This window comes from Lepisosteus oculatus, chromosome 27 (assembly GCF_040954835.1).
Source record: "Lepisosteus oculatus isolate fLepOcu1 chromosome 27, fLepOcu1.hap2, whole genome shotgun sequence".
Lineage (NCBI taxonomy): Eukaryota > Metazoa > Chordata > Actinopteri > Semionotiformes > Lepisosteidae > Lepisosteus > Lepisosteus oculatus.
This window is the reverse complement of record NC_090722.1, coordinates 9718006-9734415: the sequence shown is the minus strand read 5'-3', so window position 1 is coordinate 9734415 and position 16410 is coordinate 9718006. Positions and strand designations below refer to the sequence as shown.

Here is a 16410-nt window from a genome sequence, read left to right as displayed (position 1 = left end):
CATACTACTAATACTGCTACTACTAATAACAATACTTCAGCTTCATAATACTAATACTACTAATAACAGTACTTCAGCTTCATAATACTGATGCTACTACTAGTACTTCAGCTTCATAATACTGATACTACTACTAATAACAATACTTCAGCTTCATAATACTAATACTACCAGTAATTCAGCTTCATAATACTACTACTACTAATAATAATAATACTACTTCAGCTTCATACTACTACTAACAACAATACTTCAGCTTCATAATACTAATACTACTAATAATAATAATCCAGCTTCATAATACTAATACCACTAATAATAATCATTCCTCACACTTACACAGCACTTTTCTGGACACTCCACTCAAAGCGCTGTACATTATTATTATTATTATTATTATTATTATTATTATTATTATTATTACTTTCTGGTTCCGCTGGTCTGAGGTGAGGAGGTGCTGACGCGCGCTGTCGCCGGCAGGGGTCACCCTGGAGGGTCTCCGTGCGTGACCCGGCCGTCCGTTGCCAGGCGACGGGAAAACACCGCGAGGCCCGTCAGGGACATTGCGTATTAGACAGTGCGTGGGTGACACCTGGTGGCCAGTACACGCCACTGCGGCCCCGGACACGCCTGGGGCGGCCAGGACAGGGGAGAGAGGAGGAATCGGGGACCGTACTCGCGGGACAGCAGAGAGGGAAATGTCTGGAGAGAGCTAGGGAGCTCCTGCAGCTGCCTGAGGCTTAAGGGCTCAGCGCCGCACAGCGCAGCCCGTACACCCTGTACATCGAGGGGCGAGAGTCTGAGGCACCAGGAGGAAGAGTCTGACACCAGAGGAAGAGTCTGAGGCACCAGGAGGAAGAGTCTGACACCAGGAGGAAGAGTCTGACACCAGAGGAAGAGTCTGTGACGGGCAGGGGAAACAGCAGGATGCAGGGCGTTGAGTGAGATAAGATGCGCCGGGCTCGTTCCCCTCACAGCAGAGCGAGAGAGCAAATGCAGTTCAGACATGACGAGGTTCAGCGGGCTGAAGCTCAAAGCATTTTATACCAATACAGAGCTGTCTCAATGCCCAGTGACCCGAGCTGGCCAGTGACCCCAGCTGTCCAGGGTGACCTGTCTCTCTGCCCTGACAGAAATCTGACAGAGCCCACACAGGACACGTCCACCTGTGGTCAGAGTCCCCAGATACCCCCAGATGCACTGAAATGATCCCACAGTTTGCTGTGTTACGGAACGCAGGAAAAGGAGCTGAGCTGCTCTCACAGTCTGGGAAATGATCCTCAGAGTTCGCAGTGTTATAAAATGATCTGCTCTGTTCCCGAATATTCTGGAATCGTCAAAAACATCACCAGTACTGTAAAATGATCTCACCTGCTCCCTTATGTTCCCAACTGCCTACTTGGAGATATCTTTACCCACTCCCAAAACCTACCCACTATCTCTCACAGTCCAGGGATGATCTGGGCGACTCGAGCTGCGCCCTCACACACACACACACACACACACACACACACACACACACACAGTGTCCCTGCGCGCCCGTGGGCAGGGCAGGGCGGTGCTGGGGTTATCGGGGCTCCCAGACGGACAGCCGTCCGGCAGGAGGAAGCAGGAAGGACAATCTGTACCCACAGGAGGCCAGCGGACACGGAGTTATTCCGGGAGGCTCTATGGGCAGTGTCGGTCCCGGGCTGCACGCAGGACGAGCCGAGCACCCTGAGCCCCGATGGACGTCCACTGTCCAGCTCCCTCCGGCCCCGGTCCATCCATCCTCGCCTCTCTCCCTCTGGCTGTGGCCTGTGCTCTTCTGCTCCTCAGCGGCCCCGTCGCTGGGAAAGGTAGAGGCTCTCTCCGCTCGGCGGGCGGGCAGGGTGCTGTTGACAGCACATTGTGTTGCTGTGCTGTTGTACAGGGGTATTCACGTTGTGGTATACAGTGTGTTGCCGTGCTGTTGTACAGTGTTTTCGAGCAGTGTGCTGTGTGTGTCACTGTGCTGTGTGTCACTGTGCTGCTGTACAGTGTGCTGTTGTGTTGTTGTACAATGTTTTCGAACACTGTGCTGTTGTGCTGGATTGTGTTGTGCTGTTGTACAGGGTGTCACTATGCTGTTGTATAGGGTGTTGTTGTGCTGTTGTATAGTGTGTCTCTGTGCTGTTGTGCAGGAGTTTGTTGTGCTGTTGTACAGGGTTGTGCCATGCTGTTGTACAGTGTGCTGTTGTGTTGTTGTACAATGTTTTCTAGTTTTCTAAGGGTCACTGCGCTGAGGGTCAGTGAGGTGAGGGTCACTGTGCTGTGTGTCACTGCGCTGTGTGTCAGTGAGCTGAGGGTCACTGTGCTGAGGGTCACTGCGCTGTGTGTCAGTGAGCTGAGGGTCACTGCGCTGTGTGTCACTGCGCTGTGTGTCAGTGAGCTGAGGGTCACTGTGCTGAGGGTCACTGCGCTGTGTGTCAGTGAGCTGAGGGTCACTGTGCTGTGTGTCACTGCGCTGTGTGTCACTGCGCTGTGTGTCAGTGAGCTGAGGGTCACTGCGCTGTGTGTCAGTGAGCTGAGGGTCACTGTGCTGTGTGTCACTGCGCTGAGGGTCACTGTGCTGTGTGTCACTGCGCTGAGGGTCACTGTGCTGTGTGTCACTGCGCTGTGTGTCAGTGAGCTGAGGGTCACTGCGCTGAGGGTCACTGTGCTGTGTGTCACTGCGCTGTGTGTCACTGCGCTGAGGGTCACTGCGCTGTGTGTCACTGCGCTGTGTGTCACTGCGCTGAGGGTCACTGCGCTGTGTGTCACTGTGCTAAGGGGCACTGCGCTGTGTGTCACTGCGCTGAGGGTCACTGTGCTGTGTGTCACTGCGCTGTGTGTCAGTGAGCTGAGGGTCACTGCGCTGAGGGTCACTGTGCTGTGTGTCACTGCGCTGTGTGTCACTGCGCTGTGTGTCACTACGCTGAGGGTCACTGCGCTGTGTGTCACTGCGCTGAGGGTCACTGTGCTGTGTGTCACTGCGCTGTGTGTCACTGTGCTAAGGGGCACTGCGCTGTGTGTCACTGCGCTGAGGGTCACTGCGCTGTGTGTCACTGCGCTGTGTGTCACTGCGCTGAGGGTCACTGCGCTGTGTGTCACTGCGCTGAGGGTCACTGTGCTGTGTGTCACTGCGCTGTGTGTCACTGCGCTGAGGGTCACTGCGCTGTGTGTCACTGCGCTGTGTGTCACTGCGCTGAGGGTCACTGCGCTGTGTGTCACTGCGCTGAGGGTCACTGTGCTGTGTGTCACTGCGCTGAGGGTCACTGCGCTGAGGGTCACTGCGCTGAGGGTCACTGCGCTGTGTGTCAGTGAGCTGAGGGTCACTGCGCTGAGGGTCACTGTGCTTGTCTTCAGGCTCGGACTGGGACGACAGTGTGGTGGGCCAGGCTGGTGCCCCGGTGACCTTGCCCTGCTCCGCCCAGCTGGGCAACAGGACCGTGCACTGGCACTGGCAGCCCGCGGGCTGGGACTCCTGGAGCCTGGTGCTGTCAGCCAATCACAAGCAGGAGTTCTGGGGCGGGGCGCGGAAGCTGGAGCAGCGTCTGGCCGACCCGAGCTTCCCGAGCTCCGGAGACCTGTCGCTGGCGTTCAGGGCCAGGCAGCAGGACAGCGGACAGTACCTGTGTGAGGTGGACACGAAGGAGGGGGAAATGAAACCGAAACGGCACATAGTTCTCCTGGTCATTCTGACAGGTGAGCGTCTCTCTGTGTGTCTGTCCCCCTGTGTGTCTGTCCCGCCGGTCAGTCTGACAGGTGACCGTCCCCCTGTGTGTCTGTCCCGCAGGTCAGTCTGACAGGTGACTGTCTCTCTGTGCGTCTGTCTCCCTGTGCTTCTGTCCCCCCGGTCAGTCTGACAGGTGACCGTCTCACTGTGCGTCTGTCCCCCTGTGTGTCTGTCCCGCCGGTCAGTCTGACAGGTGACCGTCTCTCTGTGAGTCTGTCCCCCCGGTCAGTCTGACTGTTGACCGTCTCCCTGTGAATGAAGTTTCCCTCTTGCTCCTGACGTGTTGACCCCTGACCCCTCTCTCTGCTCCCTGTCCCAGTGTCCGTCGGTCCGCCCAGCCCTGTGCCCGCGGGCGGGACGGCGCGCCTGCTGGCCCGAGTGTCCGCGGAGGACTGGCGGGGGGGCGTGTCCTGGTTTTCCCCCCAGGGGGTGCCCCTGCCCAGGGAGACCCTCCCCTCGGGGGGGGTCCTGTCCAAGGTGCCCCGCTTCGGCCCGGCGGACCAGGGCAACTACACGTGCCAGGTTCTGCCCCAGGGCCCGTGTGGACGGCCCCGGTTCCTCTTCAGCCACGCCGTCGTCCTGAGAGGTGAGAGGGGGAGCAGCCAGGGGGACCCCAAAACGTCCAGTAAAACGTGTGGATTTCCTGTCGGAAGGCACGGAATTCAAGCAGGAGCCGACGGTGTCGGACCCCCTCGGTCTCGCTGCTCCAGGGGCAGTACAAGCCGGGACCCCCACGTTTCAGATGAGTTGGGGTGAGCTGGGGTCTTTCCCACGGTGCCCCGACCACCTCCAGGATCACCCCCAGGACAAGACAGGGGGCTACGCGGGGGGCAGTGTTGGGGTGAAGAAACCCGTCGATGACGTTGTGGCATCAGGCCATGAAGACCTCTGACCTCTCTCTGTCTGCTCTTCTTTCAGACAGCACACAAGACCCCTTCACCAATGTCTCTCACGGTGAGTGACCCCTTCTCTCTCGGCACAACACTCCCTCTGACTCCAGCTGTCATATTGTTCTCAGTCTGGACTGGAGTGTCCAGTCAGTGTGTCTGTATTAACCCCTCTCTCTCAGTGCAGTGTTAATGTACCGGAGTGTCCAGTCAGTGTGTCTGTATTAACCCCTCTCTCTCAGTGCAGTGTTAATGTACTGGAGTGTCCAGTCAGTGTGTCTGTATTAACCCCTCTCTCTCTCAGTGCAGTGTTAATGTACTGGAGTGTCCAGTCAGTGTGTCTGTATTAACCCCTCTCTCTCAGTGCAGTGTTAATGTACTGGAGTGTCCAGTCAGTGTGTCTGTATGAACCCCTCTCTCTCTCAGGGCAGCGCTAATGTACTGGAGTGTCCAGTCAGTGTGTCTGTATTAACCCCTCTCTCTCTCAGTGCAGTGTTAATGTACTGGAGTGTCCAGTCAGTGTGTCTGTATGAACCCCTCTCTCTCTCAGTGCAGTGTTAATGTACTGGAGTGTCCAGTCAGTGTGTCTGTATGAACCCCTCTCTCTCTCAGGTCTCTCCCAGTCCCTGGTAAGCTCCTCTCTCTCTCCCCTCTCCCTGCCCTGTCTCTGGAGCCCGGGGGCGGATTACTTCCAGCTGCGCTGGCGTCTCCCGGACTCTCGGAAGACCCAGCTGGTCTTCCTGTTCGACCGCTGGCGGCAGAGCACGGAGAACAGGCGGCCGGCACGCCTGCGCCTGGCCCACCCTGACCCCTTCCGGAGCGGCAACTACTCCTTCCTCTTGACCCCCAAGCCGGGAGACGCCGGCCGGTACACCTGCGAGGTGTTCCTGGACGAGTCGGCCTACCAGAAGAGCCTGAGCCTCACCGTGGTTCACGGTACGGACTGTAGCAATCCGAGACGCGCCGCCCCTCGCTCGCGTCACCCGCCACCTGCCCTTCCAGCTGGCGCCACTAGAGGGCGCCGACGTTCAATTCAATTCAATTCAAGGTGCTTTATTAGCATGACCGATGGGTACAATCAGCGTTGCCAAAGCAAATAAAAATAATAAAATTAACATGGAACGAAAAAAAAATAGAAGTAAAATAAAATCTACAGACATATTACAGACATTTACAACAAAGACATATGATAAAATATTGACATATACCGTAGGCGGCTGGAGCATCATTGGGAGACAGACTCACTGTTCCTCAGGCTGGGACAGGAGATCACATACTGGGCTGCCAGATCAACTGAGTTTGCTCCTCCCTAGCCCAGTAGGATTGGGAGCTCGTTGGGGCCTCGGTACAGCAGGTCTATTCCAGGCTGAAAAGAGAAGCAGAGGAACAGAACGTTTCGGCTGGGGAGCTTCTTCTTCAGGCGTTTTCAGCCTGGAATAAACCTGTACTTGTTCCTTTGCAGCCCCCCCACATGCTGACGCAGCTCCCTACTTCAACTCCCTCTCTTATCTCAGCCTCCTGACTGAGCACAACCTTAGTATGGGCACAACTTAGAGAAGAGAAGATCACTTTATTGGCCAGATACAGTTTCTTGCATGAGGAATTTGTCTTTTCGCAGACCCCAGCTCGCTCTCCAAGAGACACACAGACAGGGAGAGAAGCTGGGGGTCAGAGCGCAGGGTCAGCCATTTATATAGCGCCCCTGGGGCAGCTGGGGTGAAGGGCCTTGCTCAGGGGCCCAACAGAGTAGGATTCCTCTGCCGGCCGCAGGATTTGAACCGGCAACCTTCCGGCCACAGGCGCAGATCCTGAGCCACAGAGCCAGCGCCCCACCCGCCTGCTCAGGGGGGACTGCAGCCTTCCACAACCCCTCCTGGTGTCATTTCAAAGGGGACAGTAGGAATTTCAAGAGTCGTTGTAGCAGAGCGCACTTATCTGGAAGGCTGCACAGGCATGAGAGCCATGCTTCGAAGAACAAACAATATCACGAGTTGGGGAGAGAAAGGAAACTGGCCAGAAGCAGAGGGGTGTAGGGCCTGTGGAGGTCCATCCTAGAGCAGGAGGCAGTATGAGCCCTCATTAAGAGAGGATGTGGAAACAGTTTGATCGGAGAGCTACTCAGAGGATCACCAGGAACTGGACTCGGAGGCCACCTTGTGACACAAGTGTTCCCTCTGCCCCCCAGTGTCGGGCCAGCCCTCTGGCCAGGGCCTGCTTCTGTCCTGCCTGTACAGGGAGCGCCCCCCTGTGCGCCGGGCCTACTGGACCTCCCAGAGCTCCCCGCTGAACGGCAGCTCCACCGCCCCGGGCCAGGTCAGCGCGGAGGTCCCGCGGCACCGGCCGGGCAACTACAGCTGCTGCCTCGAGCTGAAGGATGGCCGGACACACGCCGCCGTGTACGCCCTGCCGCCGCCGCCGCCGCCCCCTGCTGGTGAGCGCCCAGAACTACGCCGCCGCGCCGCCCGCTCCCAGCCCGGGCCTCCTCGGCGAGAGGTTGTTTTCCGTCCTCTCTCGGGTCACCGGGGCTGTCGCGCTGCGCCCCAGCGCCGCCCCACAGACCACAGAGACGCCTCGCTCGCTGCACCGCCGAGAGGGACTGAGAGTTTTGAAGACGGACAGGTGGGGGACGACAGTGACGTTAATGTGCAGCTCTTTTGGGAGCTCTGCGTTCTTGAGGACGGGGAATATGCTACCGGGTCTTCATGTGCGCGAAGAGCAGAGGCAGAGGTCTCGCAGCGCTAAAGGAGTCTGTTGCTGGGGGCGTTCTCACTCGGGAGGGCTCTCTGCCCAAAGAGCTTGGCTGACGTTACTCCCAGCTTCCAGGGAAACTACTTTTTCCTGGCGCCTCCCAGTGGAGAAGCACGAGCCAGCGCGCGCTGGGACGGCCCTCGTGTGCGTGCTGGAAGCTGTCCGAGGGCGGCCAGCAGGGAGGAGGACTGGGTGAAAACCACTGTGGGCTGTTCGTGCACTGTCACTGCAGCGCAGAGCCCCAGGCAGGCTGAGGGGCACGGAGCCCAGGGAGGAGACAGGCAGGCTGGCAGGACTGTGAGGAAGCAGGGCTTCCCAGAGAGCCAGCTGGGGTGAGTCTAGGGTGAGAGCTGTAGGACCAGCTGGGGTGAGTCTAGGGTGAGAGCTGTAGGACCAGCTGGGATGAGTCTAGGGTGAGAGCTGTAGGACCAGCTGGGGTGAGAGCTGGGGTGAGTCTAGGGTGAGAGCTGTAGGACCAGCTGGGGTGAGAGCTGGGGTGAGTCTAGGGTGAGAGCTGTAGGACCAGCTGGGATGAGTCTAGGGTGAGAGCTGTAGGACCAGCTGGGGTGAGAGCTGGGGTGAGTCTAGGGTGAGAGCTGTAGGACCAGCTGGGATGAGTCTAGGGTGAGAGCTGTAGGACCAGCTGGGGTGAGAGCTGGGGTGAGGCTGGGGTGAGACACAAACACACATACTCACACCAGGCCCAGATATCCCAGAAAACAATTAGCCACCAGCATGTCTCTGGACTGTGGGAGGAAACTGGAGCCCCCAGAGGAACCCCATGTGTAAGACGAGAACATGCAAACTCCACCCAGACAGTTCCCCAGAGCAGAGAGGCAAATCCTGACTACTGTGGCGCCACACTGCCTGCTGCACTAGCGTATCGCCTTGTAACCATCCACCGCCAGCTCCTTCATGAGTGAATCAGCCTACTGCACCTCTGGCTACAGGACAACACAACACATGCAAGTGGGCGAGAAAACGTCTCTCTCTGGCAGAGGGACTGCGTGAATCCTGCTCAGACAGTCCCTCTCTTTGTCTGTCAGGAGACTCCAGCCTGTATTCGTCCTCCGTCTACCCAGCCCTCGCTGTTGCTGGGGTCCTCTCCCTGTTGTTGGCCCTGGCTGCCGCCGTGGTGCTGTGGAAAAGAGGAATCTGTCAACAGCACACTGGTGAGCCTCCATTTCTATCTGTCTGTGTGTCTGTATTAACCCCTCTCTCTCTCAGTGCAGTGTTAATGTACTGGAGTGTCCAGTCAGTGTGTCTGTATGAACCCCTCTCTCTCTCAGTGCAGTGTTAATGTACTGGAGTGTCCAGTCAGGGTGTCTGTATTAACCCCTCTCTCTCTCAGTGCAGTGTTCATGTACTGGAGTGTCCAGTCAGTGTGTCTGTATTAACCCCTCTCTCTCTCAGTGCAGTGTTAATGTACTGGAGTGTCCAGTCAGTGTGTCTGTATTAACCCCTCTCTCTCTCAGTGCAGTGTTCATGTACTGGAGTGTCCAGTCAGTGTGTCTGTATTAACCCCTCTCTCTCTCAGTGCAGTGTTAATGTACTGGAGTGTCCAGTCAGGGTGTCTGTTCTGTTCTGTGGATTATTTTCACTCACGCTGCTCTGTCTCTGTCTCTCTAAGCGAGGGAAGAGCCTCCTTGTGCTGTGGAGGGGGAGAACCTGTATGAGAACCCAGATGACCTGAGGAAGGTAACTCTGCCTCTGTGGCTCCTCCCCTGCAGGAAGAGCTGAGCCTGTACTCACCCCTCTCTCTCTGCAGGACTGGGACCAGCGTGGGGAGTTTGTTCCTCCGACTGCGGTGTACATGGTGAGTCTCCTTGACCCACACAGGCACTCCTGCAGACGCACAAACACACACTAATGCACAAACACTCCTGCAGACACACAAACTCACGCAGACACACACTAACGCATGAACACTCCTGCAGACACACAAACACACTAACACACAAACACTCCTGCAGATACACAAACACTCCTGCAGACACAAACTCACGCAGACACACAAACACTCCTGCAGACACACAAACACTCCTGCAGACACAAACTCACGCAGACACACAAACACTCCTGCAGACACACAAACACTCCTGCAGACACAAACTCACACAGACACACAAACACTCCTGCAGACACAAACTCACGCAGACACACAAACACTCCTGCAGACACACAAACCCACGCAGACACACAAACACTCCTGCAGACACACAAACTCAGGCAGGCACACAAACACTCCTGCAGACACACAAACTCAGGCAGGCACACAAACACTCCTGCAGACACACAAACACTCCTGCAGACACAAACTCACGCAGACACACAAACACTCCTGCAGACACAAACTCACGCAGACACACAAACACTCCTGCAGACACACAAACCCACGCAGACACACAAACACTCCTGCAGACACACAAACTCAGGCAGGCACACAAACACACACACAAGAGGCTCACACTGGACAGGCGGTCCAGGCTTCCAGAGGACACTGACCCCTCCCTCTGTGCGTCTGCTCTTCCCCGCAGGAGCTGAATCCCGATGGCCAGGATGTGTACAAGGAGCTGGAAAGGTACCAGCGAGCAGCGCTGCGCGGCCTTTCTCCGCTGACGGTCTCCTCTCCCTTCGGGACCCTCGCTCGCCCGTCTCCCCCCTCCCCCACCTGCTCCGGTCCGCTCCGCGACTCCTGGCTGCAGAGCTCCGTCTCATTTCCCCCGTGACGCCTGCACTGCACGGGGGCGAGAGGCGGCACCGGTCCCGTGTTGGGCAGACCCTCTGCCTCCAGCTCGGGGGCCCCCCTCTGTCTCCAGCACAGAGCCTAGAACACAAGTTCCTCACACCACACCCTGTCAGGGGGCTGCGACCCCCGCCAGCACAGCATCTCAGCCTCTTCCTCCCTCACCGTGCTCTTCACCCTCGATCAGTCAGCGAGATTCACTCCACCCACTGTCGCACTCAGGCCTGATCTATCGTGCAGGAGCCCGGGCTGCCACACGTAACACAGTACACGTGCATCTAAAGAGACTGTGCAACTAGCGGACGATTCAGGTCTTCAGCGTTGTGAACAGTATAGCTAGGACTGACTGTGCAGGCGTATTCAGGGATTGGAAGATCAATTTGATTGGAAATAAAGGCAGAAAAGCTTGAAACCCCCAGCAACAAACAGCTCTCCCCCCGAGCTCTGGGAAGCACTCCTGCCTCCTCAACAGCTAACTGCAGTGCCTCAGACAAGGCACATCAGTGTTCTGCTCTTTTGACTTGGTCTACCCTGTGTTTTTGTTCAGCACCACATTTTGTTCTCTTCAATGTATTAATTATTCTGGTTGTTTAATTGACTGGACACGCTAGCGCCGTTTATTACGTACTATTGTGTAATGTAATGTCTGCACTGGGTGGTCTTGTCTGTCCTACTGTTGCGTCAGCTGTACTGCACATGTCCTGAGAATATGGAGCAGCCTCCTCCACTCCTCCACCCTCTGCCCTCTATCATTGCAGCGTACCACACCTTCAGTGTGCAGTATCCCACTGTGACTATTCTGTATTATGCTATCGCGGCGTACCACACCTTCAGTGTGCAGTATCCCACTGTGACTATTCTGTATCACGCTAATCGCAGTGCTGTCTTTTAATCACTATGTCATAATGATACTAGTATGTACCACAATGACACTATACTGTATAACATTATTCAACAATTTGTTTTTCAGATATGAAGAATGTCATCAGTGACACAAAGGCAGAGTTTGAAAAAGGACCACCTTAGGTCATCATGACTATAAATATAATGTGATTGTGTTTTAGGGGTTAAAGACCAATGCAGAAGGACAGATTCTGACAAAGTGGCAGCTATTGAAATGGTACCTCCTCCAAGCTGGGCTATATTGTGGGTCTGCTGTGTTGATCTTGTACATGAATTCTCCAATAAACACACCAAGAAATATCCTTTCTGCCGCAGTCTGTTCGGAATATCTTCCCAACTGGAGTTGTAAACGAGAAAGGTTTGGGTGTTAAGAAATTAAGCTGTGAATTTAAGCAAATTTTGAAACATAATGCAAAATATCACCCTCCCCTCACCAGAAAATCGCTTATTCCTGTTAAGAGTGAAACAGACTACCATGCTTCGCAAGATGAGAACTTCCTGGACAGGATTTTAGTCTCAGAACATACAACAGGCCCAAAGATTCCTGAAGGTCAGAGGAACGAGGAGCAGCCAAAAACCTGGGGAGGGCATGCAAACTCCACACAGATGGCACCCAGAATGGAAATGTAAGAGGGGTTTTGAAACATGAAAAAGTAGGATAACTGTCTTATCCTGCACTGCCACCCTCTGTTCAGTTACTGCAATTGCACATAGAAGTTAATATTCTGTGGCCAAAACCATCACTCATCTCATGAGGCTTTAAATAAAATTTCTAAATCACTTATACATGGTTTTATTGTATATACATCTTACTGTACTGTTTTTATATAGAAGTTATACATGTAAATTATGTTTACATAGCCTTGAAAATGCTCTGAATTACAAGGCACTATATAAGAGTTTTTGCCCTTTACATTTTTACCACATTTTCAACAATTTATCATTTTGCACTCCTGCAGAAACACCTTTGCTGTATAGTAGACATATATAAGAAGTTAAACTGGAAATACTAGACAGTGCACATAGGAGAGCAGAACCTCCTGGCACCACTGGTTTGAACACAGGAAGGGAAAAGCTCAGCTCATGATTGGCTACTCATAAGTGCAAGTAATAGGTTTATTCCATGCTGAAAAAAAGAAGAAAGAGAACACAACGTTTCGGCCGTGGAGCCTTCTTCAGGTGTGAGAGAGACAGGGCAGTAGGCAAAGGTACAGTAGTGGGAGAACAAAGGCTGGGAGGGAGGAGGAGTGAGAGGCGGGAGCAGGGGACAGACAGAGAGGCCAATCAGGAGGTGTGAAATGAAACTTCCAATCAATGGAGAAAATTTAGAAGAAGAGTAGTCTGTCGTTAAGAGAAGGGAGAATGTGTGATCCTAGCTGCAGGATAATTTTGGTTTCGGTGGTCTTTCTGATGTAGGAGTTGGGAAAACCGTCTTTGAGAACACAGACGGAGAGATTAGAGTGGTCGTGGCCGTCAGAGGTGAGATGAGAAACAGTGGGCTTGGAGAGATCTTTAATCTTCACAGCCCTGACGTGTTCCCTGAAGCGGTCTCCGAGTCTCCTTCCTGTTTCTCCACTGTAGAGAGAAACTGGGCATTTACAGCGAGAGATCCAGTGAATAAGGCTGCTGGAGGTACAAGATGCCGAGGGGTGTTTTTGGCTCGGGCAGGGGCCCTGTCAATCACACTGCTGGGGTATCCTCTGTTGATGAAAAAGGAGCACATTTCGAGGGCTTGGGTCTCGAAGTCGATGTCGTTGCTGCATGATCGTCGTAGCCTAAGGAACTCTGAAAAAGGAAGAGAGTTTTTAGTGTGGTTGGGGTGAAATGAGCTGTAACTCAAGCTGATCGTTGGAGCATGTGGCGGCACCGACGCAGTCATCAATATATCGTTGGTAGAGGTCAGGGACATAGCCAGTGTAGGAAGCGAAGAAGCGTTCTTCTACCCAGCCGACAAAAATATTGGCATAGCTGGGTCCCATTCTGGTGCCCATGGCAACTCCACTGACCTGTTGGTAAAAACGATTATTGAAAGAGAATGCGTTCAGTGTAAGGACCAATTCTGCAAGGCGTGGGTAGAAGAACACTTCTTCGCTTCCTACACTGGCTATGTCCCTGACCTCTACAAACGATATATTGATGACTGCGTCGGTGCCGCCACATGCTCCAACGATCAGCTTGAGTTCTTCCTGCACCATTTCATCAACTTCCACCCGTCCCTCAAATATACGGTTAACATATCTTCCACTACTCTTCCGTTTCTAGACATCAACTTCTCCGTCAACTACCCCCGACTGTCCACTTCAGTTTATTACAAACCCATGGATTCACACAGTTACCTCCTGTACAGCTCATTTCACCCCAACCACACTAAAAACTGTCTTCCTTTTTCACAGTTCCCTAGGCTACGAGGATCATGCAGTGACGACATCGACTTCGAGAACCAAGCCCTCGAAATGTGCTCCTTTTTCATCAACAGAGGATACCCCAGACACTGGCTACGTCCGAGAATTCTCAGTCCCTGTGCTGTAATCAAACTGCCCAGACAATCTTCTCGCATGAGCAACTTAAGCACTTAGATCACATGAAAAAAAGGGCAACAACTGAAAGATTCTTCAAATTTTTGCCATTACAAGGGGAGTGGAGGCAGGAGAGTCACAAGGGCCAGGCTGGAGCCTTCATTCAGGCACCTGGGGAGGAAGAAGGAGAACAATCCAGCTGCACTGCAGGACACCACCCCTACAGGAGCTCCTCCTGCCAGACCCTACCTCTCCACTGGCCAGAACCTCCATGGTCCTCTGCTCCCTCCACATCCTCACTGGTGCTCTCAGCATCTTCACTGGAGCCCTGAGGGTCTCCCTCCTCATCCTCAGTCCAGTCACCTTCCACACCCAGAGGACCCTCTACTGGTGCCACAGCCACCCGACTGCTGGTCACCAGGCTCCTGGTACCTGTGGACAAGCAGCACCCAGCAGTGAGGGATCTGCTGCAGCTGGAGACCCACAGTGATGCTACTCATCTAAACAGCCCCTTTTCCCAGGATGGGATCATTCCTCAGTTGTCAAAACACTACCGCTCCATCAACACAATCAGTTACACACAGAGACCCGGATTGTTCTTGGCGTCTCATTAGAATCTGCTTCCAGATTCCAGAACACTTTCCCGTGTGTATCTGACCTCAGGGGAGGAATTCCACGCAATTTAGACAGAATTCTTATGCTCTAGGTAAGTGTCTTGCTGGATGGTGTCACTTTGTCCCAGTGTTAGGTCTGAAGCAGGTTTTCCTCTGCAATCCACCAGGAGCTTGCTCTGCCTGTGGTCCCTTCAGTCTCGACACTCTTCCCAGGCCCTCTGATCCACAAGGAAGTAAAGAACCAGACCCACCTTCATCCTGGCTGCCAGCACACCTGGACTCACAGCAGGTACAGACCTCATGGTCACCATACAGCTCCTCCCACCTGGAGGAGAGGAGGACAGGTGAGGCCTCCACCTGGCATGTCCCAGAGCACCCTCAGCAGGCTCCTTGCAGAAGTACCTCTTAGCCTCCCTGTTGTAGGTGCAGGACTTGGTCCCTGGTGTTGCTTTAGCAGGAGCCACAGCCATGACACAGTGCATGTACAGCTCAGTCACTTCATGCTGCAAGAGGGAAGGTCACAGCATTCAGGGATCAAGGCCAATACAGGCACAGAGAAGGACCTTCTGCCAGCAGTGAAGTCAAGCTGGCAGCTCTAGGCACTACAGCCACCACAGTCTGGTTCACATCTAGATCATGGATGTGAAAGCAGACCGTGGATCAGTGGAGCAGGAAGGCTGAGCAGCCTTTGAGAGGGCAGTACCTTCCTGGACAGCTTCTTCTGGAAGAGGAAGGCATCAATCGTGAAGCGGAGCACATCCTTCTGCTTGGAGGGGACAAACCTGGACAGGCAGCCATCTGCCTTGCTGTCCACCATGCACCTGGGGACAAGGACAAGGATGAACCCCTGCAGGCTCTCGGGGCTCCTGCCCACCTCCCCTCCCAGAAGGGGCCGTATCCCAAGTTGTCGATCACGGGGAAACGGGGCTGGGAGTATAAAAACTTGGTTTTTATACTGGCAGGACCTGCTACCACACACCTGGTCACACTACCGCTCCATCAACACAATCAGTTACACACAGAGACCCGGATTGTTCTTGGCGTCTCATTAGAATCTGCTTCCAGATTCCAGAACACTTTCCCGTGTGTATCTGACCTCAGGGGAGGAATTCCACGCAATTTAGACAGAATTCTTATGCTCTAGGTAAGTGTCTTGCTGGATGGTGTCACTTTGTCCCAGTGTTAGGTCTGAAGCAGGTTGTCCTCTGCAATCCACCAGGAGCTTGCTCTGCCTGTGGTCCCTTCAGTCTCGACACTCTTCCCAGGCCCTCTGATCCACAAGGAAGTAAAGAACCAGACCCACCTTCATCCTGGCTGCCAGCACACCTGGACTCACAGCAGGTACAGACCTCATGGTCACCATACAGCTCCTCCCACCTGGAGGAGAGGAGGACAGGTGAGGCCTCCACCTGGCATGTCCCAGAGCACCCTCAGCAGGCTCCTTGCAGAAGTACCTCTTAGCCTCCCTGTTGTAGGTGCAGGACTTGGTCCCTGGTGTTGCTTTAGCAGGAGCCACAGCCATGACACAGTGCATGTACAGCTCAGTCACTTCATGCTGCAAGAGGGAAGGTCACAGCATTCAGGGATCAAGGCCAATACAGGCACAGAGAAGGACCTTCTGCCAGCAGTGAAGTCAAGCTGGCAGCTCTAGGCACTACAGCCACCACAGTCTGGTTCACATCTAGATCATGGATGTGAAAGCAGACCGTGGATCAGTGGAGCAGGAAGGCTGAGCAGCCTTTGAGAGGGCAGTACCTTCCTGGACAGCTTCTTCTGGAAGAGGAAGGCATCAATCGTGAAGCGGAGCACATCCTTCTGCTTGGAGGGGACAAACCTGGACAGGCAGCCATCTGCCTTGCTGTCCACCATGCACCTGGGGACAAGGACAAGGATGAACCCCTGCAGGCTCTCGGGGCTCCTGCCCACCTCCCCTCCCAGAAGGGGCCGTATCCCAAGTTGTCGATCACGGGGAAACGGGGCTGGGAGTATAAAAACTTGGTTTTTATACTGGCAGGACCTGCTACCACACACCTGGTCACACTACCGCTCCATCAACACAATCAGTTACACACAGAGACCCGGATTGTTCTTGGCGTCTCATTAGAATCTGCTTCCAGATTCCAGAACACTTTCCCGTGTGTATCTGACCTCAGGGGAGGAATTCCACGCAATTTAGACAGAATTCTTATGCTCTAGGTAAGTGTCTTGCTGGATGGTGTCACTTTGTCCCAGTGTTAGGTCTGAAGCAGGTTTTCCTCTG

General features: G+C 54.2%; 3 protein-coding genes across 6 annotated transcripts; 1 reads left to right on the top strand and 2 right to left on the bottom strand.

The window, feature by feature from the left end:
- The first annotated feature begins 419 nt into the window (after positions 1–419).
- g6fl (g6f-like) lies at positions 420–11320 on the top strand. 4 transcript variants are annotated; one of them, XM_069185222.1, is made up of 11 exons: positions 422–1838; positions 3367–3705; positions 4056–4322; positions 4655–4690; positions 5236–5559; positions 6809–7054; positions 8418–8543; positions 9002–9069; positions 9140–9187; positions 9909–9952; positions 11088–11320. In XM_069185222.1, the coding sequence occupies exons 1-11, from the start codon at positions 1727–1729 to the stop codon at positions 11107–11109; spliced, it is 1632 nt and encodes a 543-aa protein (XP_069041323.1). In that variant the 5' UTR covers positions 422–1726; the 3' UTR covers positions 11110–11320. The 4 variants fall into 4 exon arrangements, 2 of the variants coding, with proteins under 2 accessions (XP_069041324.1, XP_069041323.1); XM_069185223.1 differs by lacking the exon at positions 6809–7054 and having other exon boundaries at positions 421–1838; XR_011183850.1 differs by lacking the exons at positions 9002–9069; positions 9140–9187; positions 9909–9952; positions 11088–11320 and having other exon boundaries at positions 420–941; positions 1635–1838; positions 6809–7703; positions 8418–8506.
- Positions 11321–13646: 2326 nt separating this feature from the next.
- LOC138225331 (zona pellucida sperm-binding protein 3-like) lies at positions 13647–14994 on the bottom strand. The gene is made up of 4 exons (XM_069185229.1): positions 14854–14994; positions 14553–14653; positions 14402–14475; positions 13647–13968 (listed from the first exon to the last, which is right to left on the bottom strand). The coding sequence occupies exons 1-4, from the start codon at positions 14965–14967 to the stop codon at positions 13757–13759; spliced, it is 501 nt and encodes a 166-aa protein (XP_069041330.1). The 5' UTR covers positions 14968–14994; the 3' UTR covers positions 13647–13756.
- A 322-nt stretch (positions 14995–15316) lies between these two features.
- On the bottom strand, positions 15317–16046 carry LOC138225410 (zona pellucida sperm-binding protein 3-like). Its single transcript, XM_069185530.1, has 3 exons — positions 15906–16046; positions 15605–15705; positions 15317–15527 (listed from the first exon to the last, which is right to left on the bottom strand). The coding sequence occupies exons 1-3, from the start codon at positions 16017–16019 to the stop codon at positions 15317–15319; spliced, it is 426 nt and encodes a 141-aa protein (XP_069041631.1). The 5' UTR covers positions 16020–16046.
- Positions 16047–16410: the final 364 nt, after the last annotated feature.